Below are 11051 nucleotides of genomic sequence, written 5' to 3' on the forward strand. Positions count from 1 at the left end.
ACACATTTTTTTAGATAGTGAATCTGTTCTCTAAAAATACTTACATTTTATGGAAATTGATATTCGTTGTCTTAAACCAGGGAAATGGAAGAATGGATTGAATATTTTCTCTAATTTTGTAATGTTTATTCTTAACACTTAAATGAATATTGACTATTTTTTGTTCTCTAAAAAAGAAAGTTCAGTATTTAGTATTATTATATTTTGTACTTAATTTTTATTATTTTTTTGAAAGGTTTTACTCAATTGATTAAACCCTTTAAGCCCTTGGCCCCTCTTTTATCCAAGTAGGCGCAAACCAAAAATTGACTAGGTACTGGTAGCTATGGCGAGCCCAGAAGAAGCAAAGCTCGAAACTTTCATGCAGTGGCTACAGGTTCGGTAACATGCTTACGAATTTGTGGTCAAAGGGCAACTTATATTAAGATTTGATTTTGTGTTGAATACTAATGATGACTTTTGATAAGTTTTGAATTTTGATTTGGGATTGAATTCAGGCAAATGGGGTGGAGCTACGAGGTTGCAAGATCAAGTGGTGTGATTCAAAACGAGGGTTTGGCATCTTTTTTGAAAAGGATGTTTCTGATGGTAATATCAATATGAATTGAGTAGAGAGAAGGAGTTAGTGTCATTGGTTGTTAGAATATACCTGACATTGTTGTTGTTTGGAATGTGGAAGTGTGTGAAGTTTTGTTAATTCTCTTTTGTTATAATCTTAAAATATTGAAATTCGAAAGCGCTGGTCCTGCCTTTGAAGCTAAAGAAATGGCCATCTGCAGAAAAGGAAAATATTTTAGGTGCTTAGTGTTGTCATCTGAATATTTATAGCTCTGTGCCTTGACCACCAAAAAGAGAAAATGTAATATTGTTTTCTTTGAAAATCAGGGGTTATGTTGGTTGTTCCACTAGATTTAGCCATTACTCCAATGAGGGTGTTGCAAGATCCTCTCCTAGGACCAGCATGTAGAGCAATGTTTGAAGAAGGAGATGTAGATGACAGGTTACTAATGATACTGTTATTGACTGTGGAGCGGTTGCGTAAGAATTCTCTATGGAAGCCGTATGTATGGTTGACTGTGTTTCACTTTGGGAATCAGATTGTGTTGTGAGTTTCACTTGTTGGGTGGTTGAAACTAAATCAGGTACCTCGATATGCTTCCAACCACTTTTGGGAATCCACTTTGGTTTAGTGATGATGAACTTCAAGAACTAAGAGGAACAACATTATATCGTGCGACTGAATTGCAGGTAATTTTTCTTGTGACTCATCCTTTTTGTACCATTTACCAGTTGAATTACAGTTGGGCTTTTCTTGCCAATTAGAAGACATATCATGATAAAAACACAAGACTGGTTATTCCTGTGTTGGCTTGTCTTTGTTTCACTGCACTTCAAAAGCTAGTTTGTGTGACCTTATATGTATTTGCTTCCCATAATTTCAGAAAGTAGTTTGTGTGACCACTCTGTTCTGAAGCTTTTACACGTGTTCTTCTAGGAGTAATGATCAATGTGATAAAATGGCGTTGAAGGAGCATGCAGTAGATACACTTTAAAAACCACTTAAAATAAACTGAAGCTAGTTTTTTGTTTTGTCTGATTCACCTTCCATGTAAACATGTTTAGTTTTGTTTTATGGTGTTTGTCTGTTTGAAACACAACCAGAGCCAGAGTTCAACTCTGGTATTACCTTCTGGTCACTTATTCAACACTATGTTTGATAACTGTATTATCTTGCAGAAGAAGAGCCTGCTTTCTCTGTATGAAACTAAAGTGAAGGATATAGTGAAGAAACTTTTGACTCTTGATGGAAATTCCGAGATGTATGTGCTGGGTAAAATTGTACTTTTATTGATTAGTTTATGTTTTTTAAGTGGTTAATTCATAATTAAAACAGTTTACTCTTCTTGAATTTTTTATGTCTTATATTTAGAGCTAATTAATGTAGGATATACTTTGATGATGTATTTTGGTTTTGGGATTGAGTCTTACACTTGTGAATGTATAATTTACTTGTTACTAGTTCACTACTTCACCTGGCATTAAGATTTAAATGCGAATGTTCTATATTATGCTGCTTTTCCTATTAAGTTCTATTCAACAAAATTCATTCAGATGTAAGTAATCTATTTGTTGATGTTGTAGAATATGGTCCTTTGTTGAAAAAAGCAAGATATCGTCTTCTCTTTTGTTTATAGTCTGCCACTGAAGTACAGGAACATAGGATTTGATTGATCAATATGACATTCTATGCAATGCTATTTACATTTCTTCATTGTCTTTTTGATATACCCCATATCAATCTGCAGTTAATATTTCTTCATCCTACATTAAAAAATGCCTTCACTATATACCTTTCAACTATCTTCAGAATGATGAATTTAAATATTTTAGATTTTGTTTTCAAACAGCTATTTAACTTGTTAGCTAAATTTAAACGTCCATTTACTTTGCTTATCTTCTGCCTGACCTTTTTGCAGTGAGGTATCCTTTGAAGATTTCCTTTGGTATGTGGTGTACTTTAGTGAATTTTAATGGCTGCAACTAAATCATTGGAGGTTGATAGTAGACTTGCCTTCTTTCTAGGGCGAATTCAGTATTTTGGACCCGTGCTTTGAACATTCCAATGCCTCGATCTTATGTATTTCCAGAAATGCAAGATGATCATGAGAGTTGCATTCCTGAAGCTGATGAAAAAAGTGAGTCTGTCTTCTTTTTTTTCTCACTGATTTCCTATTTCTCTTCTGTTTTTGTATCCAATAATAAAAGGTCAGAATTTAGTATTTCTATGAATGAGAGTTCAAAATGGTATTAAAATAGGGAAGTTTAATGCAGGAAGCCAGGTTAAAAAATCTAACAATCTGACAACGAAAGAGACATGTAACAGTTGCACAGTGACAGGAGAAACTGTTTGGGTAGAGGGTCTTGTCCCTGGCATTGACTTTTGTAACCATGGTAATTGTTTTGCTTGAACCGTTGATATTTGTTTCACTTTTACTCTACTTTCCTGTTCATTTATTCAATGTTTTTTGTTGTTCCCCTTTAGATATTGTCTGATACAAAACCCATTCTTAGATGTGCAAAAGCGTATAGATTTTGGTCAATTAATTTCTTGATATCATATCAAAGCCTTTATGAACAAACAGCTTAGATGTCAGTCCTTGTTGCTCCAATTCTGATAAACTTTGGTGCAAATTATGAAGTGATGATGTTCATGTCTTCAGGGTGCCATAGCGCATTGATAAATGGGAGAGATAAATGAACTATTTGTTTCCATAAACATGTATTCCGGGCTTTATGCCTGGGTGTGTCATCTTCATGTAATATATGTTAGATATAACAAATGCCTTATTTACCTTGATCATATGGCCAATCAGATCTGAAGCCGATAGCAACGTGGGAAGTTGATGGAACTGGTTTAGCAACAGGAGTACCTTTCTCCATGTATCTTATTTTGGGTAACAAATTTTCTTTTTTCATTCATTCTCCTTGTTAACATCCAAATAACTGTTTTCCACTTCTGTGCCTCTGAATTTGTAGTTTCTTTCAAATTTCCATTTAATTTATATTTTTCTTTCTCTCCATTTTTCATTTGTTGATTGCGAAGCTGCTCAAAGTCACTTGCAAAATGACCAAGAAATTTCTATTAGTTATGGAAACAAGGGAAATGAGGTACTTTATATTGTTCTGTGGTTTTCAAAACTGAAACAATTTTCCTATATTATTTTTTATATTCTCGTTTACTTTTCTGTTCTATTTTTACCATTCATTTTAAGCTCCAATTTTGTGGGCTTCAAGCCGAGGAGTCTGCAAGGGGAAATAAGGTTTTCCATGTGGCAACCTCTGGTGTAATGTCTTGTTGGCAATATATTTAACTTCACTGCAAAAGATTTCATTGACCCAGATACATAATTGCCTTGTCAATCAACTGCAAGACTGGGTTGCCCTGTAGATTTGCCCCTTTAACTTCTTTGAGTTCACATGTACCATTATATGCATGTCTTAGTTGCATTTTACTACACAACTATCATCATTTTTCAAATTTTACCGTCAAGTTTTTTCTCGCACATTTTACTATCACATTTTTCAATTTTCAACAAAATTGTGACATCCTAAAACATGATGCTGTTTTGTTACCATTTTTTTTTTCTTTTCAAACCAACATCATTTTGTTACCAACATCATGATAAAATGCTTACAAATTGGAAAACATTATAGTAAAATGTGCGAAAACATCTTTTTTTAAAGTTCACATGATAATAATTAAGTGGGTAAAATGTGGGTTTTTGGATGAAGTTAGTGATTTGGGGAATCTGGGAGAGAAATAATACTTTGCAGTGGTAGTTACAGGAGTAAAAATAGAATATACAAAATGTGTACACTAAAGCGGTATATCCCATTTTTATATAGTTACACACACACACATATAGATATAGATATAGATATAGATATATACATATATATAAATAAAAATTGAAGTATAAGTTACTTTGAAGCTTATTTCAAGTGCTAATGGTTTTCGTATTTTTCCACCTGGCACAGGAACTTCTATATCTGTATGGTTTTGTCATTGATGAGAACACAGATGACTATGTCATGGTAATGACTTATACTTAGACATTGCGCACCCAGATTGTTCTTGTTAGCATAATTCAGTTTAAACTCTCGAGAAGCTTTGTTGTGTTCATTTTTTAATTATGGCTACCACCCCCTTTATTTGTTGCTTAATTGCAATTTGAATTTGTGGCAAGTTTTAGTAAAAGTATTTAGTGATATCCACCTCTTTTCTTAATCAATTCCTTGCAATAATTACCCAATCAGTGTTGCAACTATAATAGCATTTCAATCCTTGACTGAATTGTTTGGTCCTCCAGGTCCACTATCCAACAGAAGCAATGAGTACTATTTCCTTTTCAGAGTCCAAAGGACAGCTTCTCGAAGTGCAGGTATGCTAATAGTTTACCTTCATCTTTCTGTTCTAAAATTTCCAACTTCTGTAATTACACTTTCTGTTTCTCTAAATGTTTACAGAATGCTGAAATGAGATGTCTTTTACACAAAACGTTTCTGGATAATGGGTTTTTTCCGTTAGGGACCCAAATCAGTGGAGAAGATAAAAAGGGAAAAGCTGAACAAGTTTGCAACTATAGTTGGAGTGGTCAGCGCAAGATGCCATCTTACGCAAACAAGCTAGTGTTTCCTGAGAAATTTATGACTACTTTGAGGACCATAGCCATGCAAGAAGAAGAGCTTTACAAGGTTTCATCAATGCTGGAAGAGGTTCAGTTTCTATACAAAAATTTTCTTTTCATATTTCCCTTGAAATGTTAGACTATTGGTTCCTACCTTTGTCACTGAAATTGTATTTTCTCTTTCTTTCGTTAGTCTGCTATCTAGTTTTACCACATTTCCTACCCATTCCATTAGTTAACTGCTACAGGTTAAGTGACAATGACAACCTCTTTGTCTTTGAAAGAGAAACAAAAACCCTTGCCTTACCTACGGTTAAATTGCTTACAACTTAGTAATATTCAGACTGATAATACTAAATGAAAACAATTTACTGTATAGTCACTGCCGAGCATATGGCAAAACAGTGCTATTGATGACTATTCAAATACTGAACCAATCCATTTTAGTACAATTCACTTTCAACCTCAATACAATTTTACATGTTTCATTAATTGTTTATTTTCATGCTTTCTATGAAAAGCTTGCTGGACCTGAAAGGGAGAGAGAACTATCAGATACAGATGTCCAATCAGCAGTATGGGAGGTGTGTGGTGATTCTGGAGCTTTACAATTGCTTGTTGATCTTCTTCGTGTGAAGTAAGTTCCAGGAATTACATAGCCATGATTTCTGATATGAATATGTTAATTATAAACTGAAACGATTTTTACCTACTTCTAATCTGCATGCTAGTGATTGCCATTTGGTTTCTGCAAATGATGCTTTAATCTCTTTTAATTCATCATTTCATTTTTTGAGTGAATAAGGACACACCAGAACATCAAATGTTATGTGCAATGCCTAACTGATTTCACTGCATTCAAGGATGATGAATCTTGAAGAGAGTTCTGGACCAGATGAAGATGACCTTGATTTACTCAGGAAAGCCCTTATTATTGATGAACATGAAGATAGCAAACAATGCACGAGCAATTTAAGGTAGAAATTAGTATACATGATTTTAGTACTCATATATGCCTTAATTATTAGGGATGATGACTCTGATGCCTATCTTTCTTCAAGGGTACAGGTAGTTACACTGAGTCGTCCATCATTTCAATTGCTTTTCAAATATTAAAACAATATTAAGCTGCCAACCAGGAAATATTTGACTAGTCATATTGATTAATGGAGCCCATTTGGGAGTGAATTTAATCCTAAATTAATCTTATAAAATTGACTTACATGTTAATGTTTACCTTCACTTATATATTATAATTTAGTTATGCTTGTAATAGATGTGAGATTTCTACCAGAGCCCACTGATGAGCACACATAAGTTGTGGAAGTGTTTAGGAGTTAGGAGAACTTACACATATACTTTATAGACTTAAATATGTTTTTATTTTTGATAAATTACTAAATTTTGCTTTTTGGTTTTGGTTTTGGTTTTTGATAGTTTTTGTTAAACTTTTTCCAACTTTAATAAATATTTTACTTTGTTTTTGTCCCCAAAACATTATCTAAATATTTTTATTTCACCATGTAAAAAAAATTATTAATGACAAAAGTTTAAAAAACCTGTTAGGGACCAAAATGTTATCCTTAGCCAAAAACACATTTAAGCCTAATTTATAATGCTTTTTTATTGCAACTTATTTGAATAAGCTATTGATATCCTATGAAAACAACTTATATGAAAATATTTTTACTATGTTCCTTGTTTATTACAGAGACAACATATACAGAAACATCTATTTACACACCATTTCATTGTATAATTTGCTTTTCTCAAAATTTCAGCACAAAGACAAATGACTCAGAGGAACCAAAGTTGATGACCAGAAACAAGTGGTCTGCTATAGTATATAGGCGTGGACAGAAAGAGCTAACAAGGTTATTCCTGAAAGAAGCAGAACATGCTTTGCAGTTATCACTCAATGAAGAAGAAGTGACTTCTTGCTAACTATGTACATTGTTTAGTGCTATTTTCTCACTCTCATCTTAGCCAATGGTTACTCCTTTTCTCTGAGTAATTCTTAAATAGGCCAAGTGCCTATAGGCACAATCAAACCTCAAAAGATAAATTGAAATAATTGTAAACACTGTATTCATTCAAGAATTGCTCCATCTATATGTTCTACAATTTAGTCATTTTTATTGGTTGACATTGTTCATTCTTTACTTCTTTCAACTTCATTAAAAGTAATAAATTTAGACCTGTCTAACTGCGGGCCTTTAAAAGTGTAATAGTATAAAAACAAATTACGAACTTATATGCTTAATTTGATAGAAAATCATTAATTTTTTAAACATACTCTTGGAGTTTGATAACTGTTGACACACCAAGAACAGAAAAATGACGCTCGATAAAGAGGGAAGAAAAAACCTTAATCTTGAATCTGTTTGCGTGAACTGCATAATAGCAAGAATGAAACAGTTTTGGTCAAAAGTTATCAGTAACATGATCTCCCTATCTCAGTAGCTAACTCAAGAGGATTGGTTTGCAAGTTGGATAACCATTGCTCATTAAAACTTATGTTTAACGATCATAAAATAAATTAATTACGCATTTAACATTTAATCTTTGTGTTTGTAACATTTTACTGTTTTCTGCATATAAAAGTTATCCGTTTCAGTCTTTAAACTATGCAGTTTTAATATTTTAGTCTTCATATCTATTGTATATTTAACAACAAATTTCTGCTAGAAATTTTTTTGTATGTTATGTTACTTAAGAGAGTCAAGGCACATTGATCACTACAAAAATAAATTTATAAATACATGAAAGTATAATGTGTAATTTAAAGTAAGTATAAGATTAAAACATAAAATGAGAAAGTATAAGAATTAAATGAATAATTTAATGTGCAAAAGTTTAAGAAGAAATATAGAAGTTTGTAGGTTTGACGTTTTGTGATCCAGGACTCTGGTTTTCTCTGTAACATGTGTCTGAAGGGTAAGTTGTTTGCCATTAAATTAATGATGGAAGATGCTTTTTGGTTCATTAATAATGGAAGCTATCTTGTGATAAAATAAAATAGGATTGTTTCTTTGCTGAATATATAAAATAAGCATTGTGCCTTGCAATCATGCATATTTCTGAATTCGAGTTTAGTATTACAAGTAAGATAATACAAAAATGTTTCAGAAAACTATCCATAATCAAGTCTTGTAATTTTTTAATATTTAAAACTATGATGTTTATAATTAATTAAAAACAAATTTAAATGCCGAAAATAAGACTAAGTTGATTTTAAGAAGGATGTAACTTCATAAAATAATTAATCAGAGTGTAACCTTTTTAAAATATTTTAAAATATTTAAAAGTAAACCTGTTTTGAAATGTTAGGAGTTGAAAATGGAAAAAAGAAAAGACATTATCATACACAGTTTTGAACATAATTATCAGGTAAGAAAATACAGTGATAATAAAATTATATCTTAAAAGTCAATCGAATAAAGCATTACTCTATTCTCATTCTCATGAATGAATGAAGGTTTCTTATTATTATATAAATTTTGGTAAAGATTAATATTGGGTGGAAAAAGAATTAAAGGCACATATGCAGAAATTCAACTAAAAACATTGCCTTAGCATAAGTAGCATTTTCAGAAAAGTTAGCCAACAGCTTGGATAAATAGCAAGTTCATAAACTATCCAAAATATAACTATTAAACCTATGTACCAGAACTTGAACTTTGTGTGCTAGCCATGGTATGAAAACTACATTTATCCAAAAAAAGTGTTGTCAGATCCATTAAATTCAACTATATAGTCATTCATCAACTCTCTAATCCTGCTATATGCTTAAGCATCCACCCTACTAAATAAGCAGAAGCTGCAGCTATGGAACCACTGAAAAGTGTGACAGCCACAGAGAACATGATGTTTTGGCCAGCAATCCTTGCCTTTGCCACCCCAAGAAGAGCAAGGGCAAGTGCAGAAGCTAGGCAAGCACTAACAAACTTGATAGATTCATTGTCAGTGAATGGTATGAGGATGATGAAGGATAGCAAAGGAACTGAGCCAAAGAGCATAAAGGATGCAAAGGTCACAAGGCCATTCTTCCATGGCTTCACTTCTTGATCTGCTGGCAGCACTCCCTTGTCTGCCATCATTCTCTGGTCTACCATGATGTCCTTGTACTTTGTGAATATGTTCACAACCTTGCACCAAGTAACAAACTTCAGCCAAAGTGTACAAGTTAGAAGCAATTTATTGATAACAGTGTCTTCAAAAGAGTGTTTCTGGCATTTATTTATAATGCATGATAACTTTGTTTTTCTATTAGTTGAGTTGAAAGTAGTATCTGTGATGGTTTCTAAAGGGTAGGTAGATAGTATAAAATTTTACACATTGTGAAACTCTAATTTTATTTCAAATGGTAGATTTTTTCATGCATACCATGGTTGCATCATTGCAGTCCATCCCAAGAGCTTGATAGTGATTGATTAACTCTGATTGCTCCTTTTTCCTTTGGTTGATAACATCCCATTCTGTCACTTTCCTTTCCTCAATGATCACTTCCTGCTCAGAGCTAGCAGACACAGAGTCCCCAAACCCCATTGATATTGCATCTGCCACAAGGTTTGAGAATCCAAGAACCAGCACATGCCCTGCAATTTAAGTGTAGCATATAAGTTAAAATAGCATTTATTCTATGTATTGGCATCAATGGCATCAATGGCATCACAATCTGTATCAGTGTTTCTGACAAATATACAAATGCATACACAGTGACAAGAATCTTAGCCACACAACATAATAATCTCCTTGTGATTGAAAGGCCTAAAGTCTTAAATTCAAATCCCATAATCTCCATTGTAAAAATTATTGTGATTTGTTGCGGAAAAGGACAAGCTGCTTCGAGTACCTATCATACAATCTTAGCACTAAAAATGTGTGAAAAGGACCAAAGCTGCAAATACATGCAATCATAGCACTGAAAATCTCTTTTACCTCCATCACATAATCACGAGGTCTTTTATGCTCAGCCATTCAACAAGGAAACACTGGACATTTGTTTAAAAGAAAATGAAATTTCAACACATAATCTAAATGTGTTTGTTTAAAAGCAAACACATTTAGATTTGCTGTGATTAAAAAGCAAACAGATTCACTGATATTAAGCATCAACTGTTAAACATTCTCAAAATTTCACCAAAATATCAAAGACCCTAATTACAGTTAAAAGAAAAAATTAACATATATAAATACCAGAGGATCTAGTGCTAGCATTGATGGAAGAAATGAGAGCAAAGCAAGTGATAATGGCATCAAGCCCTGCAAAAACTATGCTCTTTACATATTCTCCCTTCCAAGGCTCTCTTGGTCTCTCACTACTCTCTCTGTCTGAGTCACCACCGTCCTCCGCCGCTGTCGGGAGGAGCCTTGTGGTGGTGCCACCACTGCTGCCACCTCTCTCAACCATTAAAAATCAAGCCTTATACTTTTTTATTTGTTTTGGAACTTTGAGGTGTATACCAGAGTGGTAAAAAATTGAAACTGTTTTTCACTCTAGGTTTGATAGTGATTGATTCATGTGAGAAAGCTTGAATTGGTGTCACCATGCATGCGATTGCACAAACACGTTGGCAATGAGTGGATTTGTTTTTCATTGTCTGATTGACACGTTACCATGATGATTCATCACCACATTCCCACCGTTTCATCTTCAAAAACACTTGTCTTCTTCTGCAAACTACCATGGAAGAACACACTTTACTTATTTGGTTATAATAGCTCTTTTGGCTTTTCAGAATAATACTGAAACTTAAGCAATTGATTTTTTTTTAAAAGTAAACTACCAATTTAATTATTAAAAGTGTAAGTTGAAAATTAATTAAATAAGAAAGTAATTCTTAAAGTTCTCATCATCAA

At 33.0% G+C, this 11051-nt stretch overlaps 2 protein-coding genes across 4 annotated transcripts; one reads left to right on the plus strand and one right to left on the minus strand.

Moving 5' to 3' along the window:
• The first annotated feature begins 241 nt into the window (after positions 1-241).
• LOC114183365 lies at positions 242-7313 on the plus strand. Of its 2 annotated transcripts, XM_028070375.1 has the most exons (17): positions 252-376; positions 498-588; positions 738-797; positions 886-1060; positions 1143-1248; positions 1738-1820; positions 2478-2504; positions 2584-2696; positions 2833-2952; positions 3375-3455; positions 3605-3669; positions 4540-4596; positions 4872-4943; positions 5029-5277; positions 5711-5826; positions 6053-6166; positions 6971-7313. In XM_028070375.1, the coding sequence occupies exons 1-17, from the start codon at positions 326-328 to the stop codon at positions 7131-7133; spliced, it is 1743 nt and encodes a 580-aa protein (XP_027926176.1). In that variant the 5' UTR covers positions 252-325; the 3' UTR covers positions 7134-7313. The 2 variants fall into 2 exon arrangements, with proteins under 2 accessions (XP_027926177.1, XP_027926176.1); XM_028070376.1 differs by lacking the exon at positions 738-797 and having other exon boundaries at positions 242-376.
• Positions 7314-8734: 1421 nt separating this feature from the next.
• Positions 8735-10700, minus strand: LOC114184277. Of its 2 annotated transcripts, none has more exons than XM_028071566.1 (3): positions 10389-10700; positions 9576-9787; positions 8735-9355 (listed from the first exon to the last, which is right to left on the minus strand). In XM_028071566.1, the coding sequence occupies exons 1-3, from the start codon at positions 10600-10602 to the stop codon at positions 8954-8956; spliced, it is 828 nt and encodes a 275-aa protein (XP_027927367.1). In that variant the 5' UTR covers positions 10603-10700; the 3' UTR covers positions 8735-8953. The 2 variants fall into 2 exon arrangements, with proteins under 2 accessions (XP_027927367.1, XP_027927368.1); XM_028071567.1 differs by having other exon boundaries at positions 8741-9337; positions 10389-10695.
• Between the last annotated feature and the right edge of the window lie 351 nt (positions 10701-11051).

The sequence above is a fragment of the Vigna unguiculata genome, chromosome 5, assembly GCF_004118075.2.
Source record: "Vigna unguiculata cultivar IT97K-499-35 chromosome 5, ASM411807v1, whole genome shotgun sequence".
In the NCBI taxonomy this organism is placed as follows: Eukaryota; Viridiplantae; Streptophyta; class Magnoliopsida; order Fabales; family Fabaceae; genus Vigna; species Vigna unguiculata.

Coding starts and splice junctions, on each gene's coding strand:
- LOC114183365 (XM_028070375.1), top strand. CDS start 326: ATGGCGAGCCCAGAAGAAGCAAAGCTCGAAACTTTCATGCAGTGGCTA. Junction 2,953..3,374: donor CATTGACTTTTGTAACCATG/GTAATTGTTTTG, acceptor ATGGCCAATCAG/ATCTGAAGCCGATAGCAACG. Junction 5,278..5,710: donor TTTCATCAATGCTGGAAGAG/GTTCAGTTTCTA, acceptor TTCTATGAAAAG/CTTGCTGGACCTGAAAGGGA.
- LOC114184277 (XM_028071566.1), bottom strand. CDS start 10,602: ATGGTTGAGAGAGGTGGCAGCAGTGGTGGCACCACCACAAGGCTCCTC. Junction 9,788..10,388: donor TGCTAGCACTAGATCCTCTG/GTATTTATATAT, acceptor CTTAAATTGCAG/GGCATGTGCTGGTTCTTGGA. Junction 9,356..9,575: donor ACTGCAATGATGCAACCATG/GTATGCATGAAA, acceptor CTTTGGCTGAAG/TTTGTTACTTGGTGCAAGGT.